Source organism: Falco cherrug, chromosome 13 (assembly GCF_023634085.1).
Source record: "Falco cherrug isolate bFalChe1 chromosome 13, bFalChe1.pri, whole genome shotgun sequence".
In the NCBI taxonomy this organism is placed as follows: Eukaryota; Metazoa; Chordata; class Aves; order Falconiformes; family Falconidae; genus Falco; species Falco cherrug.
Window position 1 is genome coordinate 31,239,142 of NC_073709.1, and position 15,801 is coordinate 31,254,942.

Genomic DNA, 15,801 nt, shown 5'->3' on the forward strand with positions numbered 1-15,801 from the left:
TTCTGCTCTTCCTATGGACTACCCCGTGTCATTTCCTCTCTTTTGTGACTGCCAGGTCTGTTAGATACCCTTTGCTTCCTAGGGAGTGGATCAGCACCAAGTACTTTCTAAATTAGTTTCAGCCTTTGATTGCCAGCTCCTTTTAGAAACTCCAGGTGACTTTGGGAGCCCCAGCCTACTTATTTTTCTTAACACTTTAGGGTGTAAATCACTTGTGAGAATAAAATTGTTTAGGTGTCTGATTTTTTGTGTGCCAGAAGCCAGGGGACTTTATTTTCTGTCCTGATACACCACACACACCTCCACATGCAGATTTGCACATATGCCTCTGGAAGCACCAGAGGCTGCGTTGCTTTTTCTGTCTACCCATATTCGTGTACAACTTCCCTCTTAGGATCACTCTGTCAATTTAACATTTTTTTATAGGGGGGGTGTGGGTGGGGGGGGAAGCTTCCTCCCGCATTCTAAAACTGCTTTAATTGCAAGGAGCTCCGAGTTTCATCCCTTTAACGGAATTTTATCCCTATTCTTCCCATCTGTGCAGGTTTTGGTTTCAGATCGTCGCTTCATGGGAAGAAGGATCTGATGCCATTATTGCTTTTGACAATGTCTCTCTTAGTCTGGACTGTTATTTAACAAGTAAGTTTTCCTTTTGTCTGCAAGTGACTTGTCTTTTATTTGCCATGTAATTGAAATTTGGAAAGGGGTTGAAACTGTGGGGAAGGGATTCAGGGTTGTTATCTTCAAAAGACTTTTGAAATTTAAAGGTGTGTTTCAGAAATAACTGTGCTTCGATGGAGGAGGCCTTTCAGATGCACACCTTATTAGTGGAGCTGACCAGTGAATGGGTCCCGAATTTGGCAGTAAATGGGTTGTGAGACATATGGTGTGGGAGAATCGGCTTCCAGCTGAGGCAGAAGCATCACCTATCCACCCAGGCAGATGCAGAAGCCAGTCTGTGATTATAGAGTTCCACATAACCTGGTGGGCTGTGTGACAGTTATCAAAATGAATGACAGTGGGACTCTGGCTAGGAAAAGACAGGCATCCTGTGACTGACACTAACTTTGCCATAACATTGGGCACATCACTCCAGAAAATTAGGACAAGATTATGTTATTTGGACTGACATGCATTTAAGTCTGAATCAGAAACTAGGATCTTCACTCTCTTCTACTCCTGGGAAAAATTTGAATTCTGATCCAGACTTTGTGATTGACTGGCCTCTAGAATATGCCCAGTCTATACCTCTGCTGCCAGATTCCACCGCAGTTAGATTGTTATTGAACATTTGTGTCTGGCTCATCCTTCATAATCTCATGCATAGTGAGTTGCTTAATTTGTAAATGTGTTCGATGATCTATCTCACTCTATACCTCAGACCAGCAACTTGCATGAGGACTAGAGGATTGCTGCTCTGAACATGCGGAACTTCTACCTTGTGTTAGCAGTAGAACTTCAGTGTATTCTTTCATCTCTTAAGCTTGAAGCTACAACCTCTGTCGCTTGGTTCAGACTGAAAATCTCTAAGCCACTTCCTCATCCGACAGCAGTCGGAATGTTTCATCTGCTTTGTGTTATGTTTATTTGCATTGGCTGGGGTATGAAGCTTTTCGTTTACGCAGTAATACCCCTTGTGTAGTTATGCACCCCTTTCTGTGCATAACTTCAATGTACCTCAGGTTCCAATATTCTAAAGAGATCTTAAAATTAGGCTGTAATTAAAAAAGATTGCACATACTTTTACTGGCTAAAAGATAAACTTCCAAACAGTTGCTAAATTATTATTTAATTTAATAAAATATTTTTAATTTATTTTTTATATATAATAAAAAAATAATAAAATATTTCTGCTTTGTGCCTTCATTCACTTGCTGTTTTGTTCCACCACTCATTCCTGCTTATTTTCCTTTTGTCACTGCTCCCTTAACAGCAATGGAAAGTCAATCTGCCCTTTCTTTTGAATAGTGTTATATCCTGTGGCTGCAGGCTCTTATTCTCAGCAGAGAAGTGTGCAGCCCTTAATTTTAGCTTCAGTTTTGGATTACATACTGACTCAGCCACCCTCAGTGATAAACCTGTCTCTGACTTCTTGTTTTCTAGTCAGTGGAGAGAAGACACCTCGAGGTACCACTCCAGACTCAAGCAATTTGCTCACCAGTAGAGGTGTCCAGAAGAAGTTTGGATGGGAACAAAAGCTTCTGGGAAATCTCCAGCTCAACACTGCCCCCATTTCTGGTCCAGCAGGTAATTATCTGGTCTGAGAAGCATTTTCAGACAGCAGAGATTTCCAGCTAGTACAGATTTCAGTGAGATGAGGCTAAATGCAGTATGATTCCTTTATTATTATTTTTTTTACCAAAGCCTTTGTTCAGAGCTTTTGCCAAGTCCCTTACAAACAAAACAAGCTCTAGAAAGGAATTACCTTTAGCTGTTAACAGTAACTGGGATTTTGATTGCAAGCTGGTGAAAGAAAGAACCAGAGGGAGCCTCTTCTTGAAGTAAAAAGTGATTTTAAACTGTAAGATGGGATGGTTTGGTGTCACGGTCATATAGAAATAGGCAGGAGTCAAAGCAAAATGTCCTAAATGACTGAGTCCAGCATGTGGTAACCTGAACACCCATCTCTGGTTAATATAAGCTCACTTTGAAATAGCATAGCTTTGCTTTTTCAGTAATATTTTTATTGCCCATTTTGAAAGAGTACAGCATTCATCTTTGTTTTAAAAACATGATTTTTAGTTAGAGATTTCAGTCTTGGGATGAAAATTCAAGGCAATTCCTGTGGTATCTAAGCCAGCTTGCCTAATTTCTGGGCTTGATCTTCTGTTCTGTTCATGGTCTGTCTAAAATTGTCTCTAGCTCTTGAGGTTTGAAATCACTCCTAAAGCAATTTTCTCCCCTTTGTGCCCTTGGTTTACACAGGGCATAAATCAGAGAAGCTAAGCAGCGGCTTCTTGCAGTGGGAAGTCATTGCATTTCTGAGGGTCTCCACAGCACCAAATCACCTTTTTCTTTTGTGTTGCCGAGTCTCTGCTCTCAGTAAACACTGCAGATGTTTGTTCCCTGGGCTGTGCATTTTACCCAGCTTTAATCTTGTTTCTTTCTGCATTCTGTAATGCATTTAAGAAACCTCAGGCTGAGTCTGTCAAGGTCTTTACTTTGATAGCCATGTATTTACTGTTGTGCGAGTGAACCAGCAGCATCAGCACCACCATCAAGTCCCAAAGACTGCATTGACCAATATGAGCTCAGCCAAAAGTAATTACAGCTAATGTGATCTTTGGCTCCTGTGATGGATCACACGCTATAATATTTCCTTCTTAAGAAATCATATTAAAACAAAAAAACTATGTTCCTGTAGCTGAGGAAACAACAGGATAATAAAATGCCCTCCCCAGGTCCCCAAGCCAGCTTAGCCTACGCAGCAGGAAGCACAGTTTGGAAGCCAGGTACCACTTTGTTTAGATGACAGAAAATCCAAAGAAGCTCCATTGCTTTCCAGGGTATGGGCCTCAATTTGCTACTCTGTAATTGAAAACAACCTCTTACATGCACCTGCTGCTTTTACCTGTGCTTGGAAATCCATTGTCAGCAGAAGCAATAGTCATCTCTAGCAACCTCCCCACCCTCTCTGTTCTTAGGCCCTGCGCCCAGCTTTGTCATTGCTTATCATGCTTGGCATGCCTCCAGGGTGTGTACACTGAAGGTTCAAAACATGTAATGCAGCCACTCTAAGAAAGATCCTAAAGCTTCCAGAAATCTGTTAACTGCTGTCATGTGTCACACATGGGACAATGAACGCGCTGTGTAGAATTAAGACCCCAAACTGCTACAAGTATGGTGGTGGTGCTCTCTCAGGTTTCTTGATGATAACCAGGACCAGCACAGAAAAATTCCTGTAGGTTTCAAGTCACACAGTTACGTGCAGTGCAAGGTGGCCATTAAATAGGTGATCACAGAGCAATGCAAATGCTTTCCTTTTTTCATTAATTGATTACATGTTACTTGCTGAAATGCCAGCTTTTTGCTGAAAGGTTGCAGGTGAAACTTGATTCTAGAAGAAGCCTGTAAAAAAGTTGTAAGAAAGCTTGTGTACACCAGAAGATCAAAGCATCTTTAGCAGAACTGGGAGTTTTGATTGAAATGTTGAAATCCATACAAAAGGCTGTGTGGTGTTTATTTTGATGTAAACCAAGCTTACTTCAGGTTGGTTTTTAAATTGATTAGGTATTAGTTTAAGTAAAACTGAAAGCCACTCAAGCCATAGCATCTCCCTGCAGGGAGTTTAACTTCCAAGTAAAAAGCCAATTTATATCAAACCAATGCAATTTTCTTTTATAGACCAAGGCTAGAATATGGGAAATTCAGGCATATAAAGATACAGTGAGCAATAATGAGGAACTCTAGGTAAACAAATTACTATCATGGAAACTGGAGGAGACAAAATAGGATTCTCAGTAGGCAAAAGGAGATAACAAGACACAGAGCAATCAAGCTTTAATTAAAGATTTCTTGTGCTTCTGAATAGGCTGTAAATGCCATGGGGATAGCCTTTCTTTTGATGTTTCAGCTTCTTGTCTGTCCTGACAACTTACACGTGTCAGGGCACAAGGTGCAATAATGATATGTTGTGAAATGTACAAAAACATTAACCTTTTTTCCCCTTAAATCTTGCATTGCTTGGTCCCATCTGATCTGCATATCCACCAGCCATTGTGCAGCCATGATTTCTTGCATGGAAACTCTCATCAAATCATTTTCTCATCCAGACTGGATTACTGTTTTCCTTCAGCTCTGGTCTCTTCCCCGCAACACTTAGTGGTTGCACAGATTTTGTCTTTTGCATCAGGGCGAGTTCTCTTATGAGTACTTTCATGGCTGTTTCTCGGAAGAACTCTGAGTCACATTAGTTAATCAGATGAAGGAGCTGAAAGGAACAGCAGAGCGAGTACTAAGTAAAAGAAAATTACATTTGGTTGCTCTTTGTGTGCAATTATACTAACTGAACTGTTGGCATAATGCAATAAAGGTATTTGCAGAATTGTATTTTTATATTAACCATCAATTAACACAGCGAATAACAGCTCAGTGCCCTCCCCCCAACAAAAGTAGCATCGTGAACAGTGATAGAAAATGTTCAGAGACAGATGGTGGGATCTCAGGTTATACAGGCATTAATTTCTTTATTGCAGTGTTTACACTTGCTATCTCTGTAGGATTGAAGATAGTAAAGGTGCAGTACTCAAAATCAACATACAACTAGATCCCAACATAGCAATGTTGAATGGGCATAACTGTTCTCCAGAGTTCATTATACAATTGAAATAAACAGGGTGATTCACACATTTTAGACCAACATTTTAAAGCTGCCCACTCTTAAGAATGGCAATTTAAATTATGCAGAAACTCCTATAAATCTCAGGAAAGGTTTTGAAATAATTTTGCCACCTCTACCCATCTTGGTCTTTGTTATCTTACATGCTGCTATCCTTTGTAATTGTAAACAAATAAATTCCAAAAAGTTAGTAGCATGTCTCACTTAACGCCCTTTATGGAAGACTCCTGCTATCTCTTTAAGTGAAATGTAAAAGAGAAAATAAATTTGTTTTCTTCGTGCTGCTTTGTGAGTTTCTGGTTCCAGAAGGTAGCAAGAAACAAGCCATTCTCATTGCTGTTCAAAGTCAGCAACTCCCTTGCCCTGTTGTGCTGACCACAGATAATTTCCCACAAGGATAGCCCATAGTATTCCCTTTATATGGACGCTTCAGAAAAATCTAAAGCTTTGAGTATTTCTTTGAAATGATACTCAGGATCGATCTGGCATACGTTTGTCATCACTGCAGGTGCCTCTCTCGTTGAATTGAGAAACATGGCCGAGTCTTCCATTGCCACCCTCGTTTAGAAAATAGAAAGAGGTAGAAACAGCAACTCCATAAACAGCTGAAAAGCTGGCCTCGTCTTAGGCTACCCATACCTGAGTAACTGCTGCTGGTCTTGCTGGCAAGACTCACTGATTTCTGTCATCGTTTTATATCCCATTAATACCATTGTGTAGACACATTTAACAGTTCGGGGGCTGCGATTGTGAGCACAACCTAGTTCTGCCATTTACCATCATCTTTCAAACCCCCTCCCCGCCCCATTAATCTCTGGCAAACTTAATCCCAGAAAAGCTAATAAACTCAAATTACTGCTCACAGGACACAAACAACAGAACCCAAAGCAAAACTGAAAGGTTTTCCCTGCCTTACATCACTGAACATTTTTCTTCTATGTGCTTGTAGTACATGTTGCCTACAGACTTTCAGCACAGACCAACCCTGGAGTTACTGTAATGTGTAACTGAGATTGCTCATCCACCGAGTAAAGGGTATATCCCGGCACACAACCGGGGCGCCAGGGGCAGCCAAATGTCCATGAAGATTAAGATGGGCAGTTTCCTGTAAGCCTCGGATTTCCCATATTGGCCAAATATCGTAAGGGAGTTTGTGAATGTTTTTGCAAATAAATGAAGCAAGTTTTCTGCTTGTTCATGGCATCAAGTTCGATGACATCTGCCTTAGAGGAAGAAGTAAAATGAACTTCCCTGAGGGACAACCAACAGAATTAATTGCTTTCAAAAATTTAGCTTCTGGGGTTCTTATGACCCTGAAGCATGAGACCTTGTAGCTCACGTTAATGGTATTTTTACTCTGTTTGAAGTAGGAGTAACCTCTTAGTCTGAATAGAGGTTGTGGCAGCGAGTTCCAAGAGCTGCCTACACATTGTTTTAAAGCACTGATGCATTTCTTTACTGCATTACTTACTCTAGGTTCCAAAATAAGCCAAGTACCATGGTGCTTGGTTGGTAATTTTCTCAAATCACAGTGAAGTTTTGGTTTGGAATGAGTTGAACCTTGGTTTGAACCAGCTTAGTTTAGCAAATGCCAGTTAATACATTTAAGCCTGTGAGGTATAGCTGAAATGCCTATGTCTGTTTTGTAGTACGGAGTTTATGTGCTGTGTGTGCCAGTGAAATTGCTTTCTACATTAGAAGAACAAATGTGCTTTAGGCTTTGCTGCACTGTTTTCTCTTCGTTGCTGCTGCCCATTATTTGCAGCAGTGCCTGCAGCAGTGCCTCCTTGGGCTGCAAGTAGTAGCAGAGCTTCAAATGAATTAGTCATTTTAAGTCTTGTGGGGTTTTGGTTTTTTTGTTTTCCAAGAGCAGGACATCACTCCCCTCTGCTGTGGCTGAAATCCAGTGCCTTGGTTGCTGTGCATTTTATGTACCTAGGCAAGCTGTGTGAAAACTAGAATTTTTGCTGTGCAAAAAGTTGAATTTCTGCTGTGCAAAAGAAAATGAGCACAAGTGATTGAGTGTGTAAATATATCAGAAAATGTAATTCAGAAAGGAAAGTTTGGAAGAACGAATTTTTTAAAATCCATTTTAATAGAGTCAAAATGGCTTTTCTTGCAAAATGTTGTTGCTGGGACCTTAGCAATGTGCCGGAGAGATTGCCAGGGAGCTTGAGGAGGGCAGGTGTGTGGGTGAACAGGCAGAACAGCAAATGTTTCCTCTGCCGTGTTTCTTGTGAAAGGGGATTCTGTCAAATGGACTGATGTATAAATTAGTCACTGAAATGAAGTACCCCAATTCTGAATCTATGTGTAATCTTCACTTCTTTTCTTTCGTCCCCACCTTAAACAGGAATTTCCAGTTTTTAAACCCAGTTAGCATCTTGCCACTGCCAATGACAGGATATATAGGGACTCTACATTTAACTACCTGTTTGTTTTCACCATGGGAATGCTCAGCTGCTCCTGGAAAGTGGGCATCTGTAACTAGTGTGAAGTTGGGCACATTTCCGAAATCTACTGGTTATTTGGGAAGACTCAGGCTGCAGAGTCCTACTTTTTTCCCGTCATGTGAGTGTGAGGTGCTGGCAGCGTTAGCCTGTCGCACACTGCAGCAGGAAGGAGAGGTGTCCCATGCAGTATGCGACAGACCACCGTTGGCACCAATGGAAAAACCCTATGCTTCTGACCTAGCTGCTTAAGGATTTTCGATTCAGTGCTACTGCTTTAATCTTTGGAGATCAAAATAATGCTTCAAATTGAATTAAACTGCTGTGGCATGCAGCAACCTGCAGCAGTGCTCTCTCTGAGCTTATGAGACATGCCGCAGTCATTTCTAGAATCAGGAGAAAATAAATATTTTAGAGGGAGTGAATGGTTATTCTTACTTTAAAAAAAAAGAAATGGTGGGTTATCTAAGATGGACAGTACTCTGTTTTGTTACTGGGTTAGTCATTCAAGATTTTGGGCTGCTGTTACATCTGTAGATCGAGGATTGGCTTTGTGAAATGTTTAAGAGAGAAGAGAGAGGGAAGTGTGAGGGTTTTAGCATGTATCTAGAATTGTAACTAAGACCCATCTGTCCTAATTACGCTGAAATGAGGGGCGACTTCTTCCCATGCCATATTCTGTCCCATTTAATTCAGCGACAAAGCTGTTGCATGTTGGACTGGCTTTCAGTATCACATATGAAAGTGCACATAAACAGGAGGAGGGCTTGTGCCAGTCAATGCAGCAGTGACAAATGAGGAGCTCGCACAACACCTGGCTGTAGGTTTTACTTCAGTCCTTGCTGGTTCAAATCAGTTGCAGTCTCCCCATGGACTTCGCTTGGGCCAGGCATCCTCCTGCAATGTGTTGGGCAAAGGCCACCAGCCAGTTCTGCCACTTGTGAAACACATTTTCTTCCATTCCTGTCTACCATCTACCTGCATAGAGCAAGTAATCACGTCTGCCGGCACTGACTGCAGAACCTGGGAGGCTTTACCTGCAATCTTGTGTATGCCACTTATCGATTACAGCGGGGCTGCTTCTGTGCTCTGTCGTCTCCAGGTTCCTTATGTCACACTCCCTGGTGTAACCTAGCTGTGGTTTTTCATTCCCTGTACTCTCACACTTTTAAAAGCCAGATTCTAAGAGTTTAGATGCACATCTACTAACCTTAAATTGCCAGCACTCTTTGCTCTTACCCTGATACTGCCCTTGCACTGGGAGTGAGCCCCCCTCTAGCCTGTCCAAGAGGCAGAACATACAGAAGTTGTCCTGGTTGCTTCAGTTCGAAGTCTGAAAGCATGATGTTTGCAGCAGGAGGACATTTTGTCTTCTATTCCACCAGGGCATTGGGTTTTTAAGGAGACAGAGGGCTATTTAAAAGTATTTTTAAATAAGATATAGTTCATTGATCGCCTGTCCCTGGAACCCAGTGGGAGTCAAGAGCAGCCCGTTTCACATCCAGCAGTGCTGCGTTACATGTGTCATCGTCTAGAGACACTTTCGCCAAGGCCAGGTAAGCAGATACCTGAGGGCAAGATTTATTTAAAGGGAGTAAATTAGAAATTTAAAGCTTAATCATAGCAGCAGTATGCGCAGGCTGTGGTCTCTCCTAGGTTTTATCACTTCCAGTTTTCCATTTTGATTCTCTCACGTTTTGGGCTTATTGTCCCCGTGAAGGTCACCTGCTTCTACCTTTGGGAATGTTTGATGTTTCGCCAGAGACATCCAAATGGCTTCTTATTGTTCCAAACGAAGACACTTACCTGCCTGCTTTATAAAACATATGTTACAGTGCAGGTGGCTTAGCCCACTGGGATATTACAATGTTAAATCACTGTGATAGCTGACAGAATGAATCTCTCCTCTTCCATTTTGTGTGAGATTTTGCTTTGGTTTGGGGTGGGTTTTTTTGCAAGACTAAACATAAGTAACTTCTGGTGCAAGATTGTTGATATTGGAGCTGCTGAACCAATTTGATTTCGGAGCATTTAGACCTTGCTTTCGTAGGTGCTTTTCTCCTCTTACCTGTTGCTCTTGGGTTTTTGGGGATACATCAGAGGCAGAGAGAGGAGAATTCTTCCATTTGCTATCTACTAATTTTAAGACTTTATACTGCCACCCATTGCAGAAGGACAGGAGGAATAAGTAAAAATATATATATATAAGTATCTATATAAAATAAGTAATGGTAGCAAAATCTCTAGAGGACCCTTGCAGGGGAGCTTTGAGGAGGGGTGGCATAGATTTTGCAGTAAGAAGGAAGAGACTATTCTCTCAGCAGTACTTAGATTGGGAAGCTTTCCTAAAGTAGTAGTTTTGCATTGCTGCTTGGAACAGCCAAGACTGTATTAAAAAGTATTTTCAGAAATACCAGCCACTTTATTCCTTAAAGTCCTGCCAAATTTTTTGATCCATTTCAAGCATTGAATGTTTTTTATAAAAACGAAATGAGTTCAGCTTCAGGATTAGTTTGTGAAAAAGTAGTTCAGACCTTGTGCCCAGCTAAACTAATGTGTTTCCCTGGATTTCTGGTGTTTGAACCCCTCCAGTAACAGCAATGGTAGAACTGCTAGCCTCTCTCATCCAGACACATGAAGAACATCATTTCTAGACCATATAGCCCTGAATTCCAAGAAGCAGATCAAGTTAATGCTGCATCTGAGCTAATTAGTATCATCGCTGAAAGAGTGCATGTATTGCGTTAGTGGAAGCTGCGGGCAAAAATGGTGTCCTTTGAGAAAGCCATAAGGAGGGCTGGCTGGCCCAACATCAGTTGTAGAAATAATGTTTTTAGATGTATTTCAAATCTTTTGTCTTTAATGTCAGTAGGATTAAGTAACAGAGTTTATTATATTGTATAGATTAGCTTGTTAATAAGTATGAATGATAAATCATGTAATGTGCACCCAAAATGCTTTGTCCATCTGGGTCTTAGTTTTGATTACACATGAAGTATTTCCTGATATACGAGCAAATATGTTAGGGTGGGTTTTACAACAGCATTGTGGTCTTGCAGCTGCGCTGGCCTTGATAGCGGATTCTTAAGGGAAAAGGTGGCATTTTCAGCATCATGTATTCAAATTTAAAAATTAGATTTTTGAGGCACAAATTAGCAATGCCTTGTTCTAAAAATCTGTACAGGGCTATTACTTTCACTTGATGAGTATGGCTGTAATAGGGATGCATTGATTTACAGCCGCAGCTCTGGCCTCGAACATGCAGTGCTGAATTTTACAGGCCTCAGATAAGGTGTTTTGCCTGCTGAAGCTTAACTTGAACCTCTTGTAAGCAAATAATTATTCAAGATACAATTAGTTTATTTTAATGCTTTAATCACTGAGATGATGTTGCATTTACAGGGTTTTATCTAATTAACAGATACTTTCCAATATAAAATAAATTCAATAATCAAATGTCTGTAGAAACTGAAAGGGCTAAAATGTACCAGCCTTGAGGTTATGAGTGTGCACTGTAACAGCCCGGAGAGCAGAGCCCAAAACTAGGTGATCTGTGGTGCATTTTACTCTACTCTGTCATCTTTGCTTTTTTGAGCCTTAGAAAAAGTAAAGCTATGTTCACAGTTGTGATAGCTTTCAGGAGATGTAGGTGAAAAGCTGTCAAATGCTGAGATACACAGCACTATGAGTCTTTTTTAAAAGACTGCTGTGAGTATTCCTTCTCGCTAAAACCTCAAGGGCCAGGTTCTTCTCTTGGTCCAATGAGAGAGAGTGAATGAACGGCAGGATAGCTACTTGATCTTTGGACATTTGGATCATGCTTTGTATATGTCCTCATTTCAGAGCACTGGTTATTCACAACATGTGGTGCCAGTGGACCCTACGGCCCCACACAGAGCCAATGCAACGATGCCTACAGGAACTCCAACCTCAGCGTGATTGTAGGAGCTGAAGGGATTCTCCAAGGCATTCAGATCTGGAGAGTACCAGCAACCAACACATACAGGTATGGGAACCGTCTCTGATTGTCATGATGTATCGTTGCATTTGAAACTTATCCAAGCTGCAGACACATGCTAGGTGTATTCAGAGTTTGGCTGATATCTACTTGGGTTTTACTTCTCCTTGATCCTGTGGTTTCCAAACTTTCCAGTCTCAGATTTGTTGTCTGGAAGATGCGACTTTTTGGTGAAAGTGAAAAGAAAGAGAAGCAGCCATCTGAGGCAGACCAGTCTTCAGCCTAAATGGTTACAAGTTGGGAGAGCTCTATAAGTAGCTGAAAATCAAGTGTTTTGACCTCCCTAGGCCAAGGGGCGTACATATCCCATATGCCATCCACTGAATTCTGGCATCAGAATGAGTTTCTCTCACTCTTCACCTGGTATAGGAGGCACAATCATACGTCCGCATTTCTTATTGGACAGCCTGCATCAAGCTGTGCTCTGCATCCTGATGTTTTTGAATCTAGGCATGGTAAGTTGTGCCTGTAAGCCTGGCTCACCACTGTAGAATTGATTTTGGCAGCCAGCCACCTAAATGTTAGGCTCTGTGATACTGAGGGTTCTAATGCCTGTATCCCTCTGTGGAGTTATTTTCAAAGGGAGATGATCAGGTACGGTTCAATGCTACTTAATCAGACTTTTACCGATCGCTTTTTCTTTTTGCTCTTGCTGGGCAAAGAAGTACAGTCAAAGTTTAGGTCAGTGTATCCGAGTGGTAACATAAAGCTATTACATGCATCAGTCTGTAAGCAGAACTGTCTGTTTGAATCAATGACTGTCTCTAGTGGTTGTTTTTTATGCAATATTCCCTATTGAAACCAATGATGATATAATGAATTTCAAAGCAGAACATTCCACTGAAGGCTTCGAACAAATTTCAGTTAAAACTTACTAGCACCTTCTTTTTTTTCTTTTTATCAAAAAAGAATATTAATATTGAGGATAGATGTCAGTCTCTAGCAGAAGTCTACTGCAAAGAAGTTTTGAGAAACTAGCTAAGCTAGACTAGGCGCAAGTTCTGCCCGAGTGCCTATTACCACAAGGATTGATGGTAATGAAAAAAGCATTAATGATGTTTTACTCAGCTATCAAAAATGAGTTGCCTGAGGTGAACAGAATTTTTCAGCACTGGCATTCAGTAAATACAGTTATAAAGTATAGCCCAAAAGAGAAGAGGCAATAAAGCTACAGCATTGTCATTTCTTTAATATCACAGCCCAAGAAGAGCCAGAATTCCAGTGCAACTGTAGGCTGATTTTTGCTACATGATACAAAACACAGGTCCTGCAGGGAGGAGCTGTCTATTTAAGTCCTGTAAATGACCTAACAGGCTTTTAGGTTCTGTATAGATAATAGATGGCTAATGTCATTGGTAACCTATATATAAATGGATGACATTCTCTTCTGCACCTCTTAAGGCAATAGTAGAGAATTCACAGCCTGGGGAAAGGAGGAGGCAATTGTGGGCTTAAATTAACTTGACATCTTCCTGATTCTGGCTGCTGAAGGGGCAGCAGAGTCCCCCTGTATAGCCTAGCCTTAGGAAAATGTCAAGTAGCGATGTAGCAATATCAATTCTAGGCTTCCCGGAGTCTGGACCCACTGCCTGTATTTAGCTCTTCCCCGCAGGCCTGCTGCACTGTGGGTCCTGTAAGTCAGCCTGATAGCCATCTCCAGTATGCCTGACCCAGAGATAAAACCTCCAGCTGGCTCTTCGGCTCTTAAGCTGTTGTTATGCCCTATCAGTGCACTTTGTGTAATGTAGAGCAGTGAGTTACATTCCTGGTAGTTGAATAGGGATATAGATAGTGTGAGCATGAGGCAGAATATGCATTATTAAAATGCAAAGACAGAAAGCTCAACTTTGCACAAAACTCTACGAGCACAAGCATACCACACCAACCCGTCTATGAAAGTCTGGGCAGGCTGCCACAGACTGTAGGCAACTTCATTTGAAGACTGGAGTCCTACATGCTCCAGTGTTGATATGAACAAAATCATCTGGTTTTCTCCCACAGGACTGCACATTGTATAACAATAAAGTTAGGCAATATAAAAGAATATTTTTCTTTTCAGATTTCTTTATAAGCATTCAGAAGGTCTTGTCATCCTATATCTAGGCCTGTGATCATGTATGAGAGAAGTGAACTGTAATAAATTATGTGTTACCATCCATTATTTGAATTCTTCCATTTTCAGAGCAAGAATTGTTGGTCCGTTTTGCTGAGTGCCCCATTTGTTGTCACTTCCACTGTCCTCTCTTTTCTCTGGTCCCTTCTTGTAAGGTAGCACAGGAACACAACACAGTGGAATGCAAGAAGGTGTCCTAAGTTGGCCAGCCTAGGCACGGTATTTTCTTCTCAAAACTAGCTCCAGTATTTCCCATGACCTGTCTACCTAGAGGTGAATTTTTGCTCTCAGCCCCAGTTTGCCGATGCACTCTGCTCATCCTCATCCTTCCTGAAGACGCAGCTTTCTTTTTCAGTTCCTACAGGTATCATAGTAAAAGAAAAAGAGGAAGGCAGTCGAAGATATTCTGCATTCTGGTTGTATCTACTCAGAGTGGTCTGGATCTTTCTTGAGGGCAAATATGGTTAAATGGATTCCTTCTGTAAAAGAAACTTGTGCCCAAGGAGAGGGATATTGCCAACGCTTGACAAGATAACCCACCTGTCTAAACAGTGACACCCATTTTGAATAGAGAACGACTGTCACCTGAATCTACTGGGTTTTCTTTGTCTGCAGCCTTTGAATGAGGCCAAAATGATTTCTCCTGACTTCCTGACATCATTGCTTGTATGCAAAATCTGTTCATACACAGAAAAATATGGCCCCTAATTGCAGCCAATTAGCCCTGCCAGCTCGCTGTGCCTGATAGCGCACCTCATTAGCCATAACAAAATTGTACAGCAAATCAACTCGGTCTTCAGATTCACGCAGCATCTGTTCAGGGTAACCCAGTGCTGTGTCCACCTCTTTTTCTGCTGGCTCCAGTGCAGCCTTACTGAGGAGTGATCGCTTTGGTTATCAGCAGTGGCGTGAACATAACCGTGTCACGTTGTGAGGATCTAATGTGCTTTATGAGGCGCTCGATGCCCCATAGTTGCTTCGGCATCAGAACTGCTCCATGCTGGCTGCCTCAGCGCAGCGTTGCAAGGTGAGTTCCTCTTGCTGATCATGAAGGCAGGTTGCTGGCTGGAGGTGAGCTGGCTACCCAGCCTGTTCAGGGTGCTGACGCACAGTGGGCACTGCTGGTTTGTTCTGCTCATAGCCTGCTTGCAGGCAGGGCTCTGCTGGGTAAAGATCAGCCAGGTGCTAGAGGAAAGCAGGAGTTAACACAGAGCACCTCTACTCTTAACTGCTAGGAAGTGGGGAGGAAGTGTGTTCTCAGCGCCGCAGTCACTGTTTACATGCTCCAGGTTGAATTTTGCTCTCATTGAAATAGCTGCAAAACTGCTAACGTCAGTGGAGAATCATCTGCTTATTTCAGACACAAATGGAGCTAGCTGTACCATCACTCACTTGCTCAGAAAGTTGAGTAACTCTGTCCTTTGTTGCAGCAGGGATGTGTGTTTTATCATGACTTTTATAAAGTATTTTGAATCCTTTGATAAAAGCTGCTTCAAGTATGTAAATTGTTCGCGTACTTGGGAAGGGAGAGTGAGGAGCTGAGCAATACAGTGGTACAGCCATCTTTGGGTACGTAACAACAGTAAGGACCTCTGAATCTTGATGGCTTGAAATAAGAGTCCCAGAGCCTTAACTGAGACCACAGCAGCCTGTGTATGCAACCTAGCCACCCCTGGTTGGAGACAGCAAGGTGTTCGTGGTGACTGTGAGTTTAACCAGAGGGCTTTTGCCTTCCCTTGTTTACTGCAGGTAGTATCATGTCCATCTATTCTTCTATATTCTGCTGGTCCTGGGAATAGGAGAGCTGTTTCCCATCTGGTCCGTGCTACCAGGACCAGTTATGCTGTCTGCTTTCTCAAATGTCCCCCTGTCAATCTCATGC

The 15,801-nt window shown here is 41.8% G+C and overlaps 1 protein-coding gene across 1 annotated transcript in view; it reads left to right on the top strand.

Annotated features, from left to right (window-relative positions):
- ALK (ALK receptor tyrosine kinase) overlaps nucleotides 1-15,801 on the top strand; it is a 281,080-nt gene that overhangs the window by 236,211 nt on the left and 29,068 nt on the right. Inside the window, exons 10-12 of the mRNA XM_014277243.3 lie at nucleotides 545-639; nucleotides 2,104-2,247; nucleotides 11,632-11,794. Of these exons, the coding sequence (XP_014132718.2) occupies nucleotides 545-639; nucleotides 2,104-2,247; nucleotides 11,632-11,794 (402 nt within the window). The remainder of the gene's footprint in view (nucleotides 1-544; nucleotides 640-2,103; nucleotides 2,248-11,631; nucleotides 11,795-15,801) is intronic.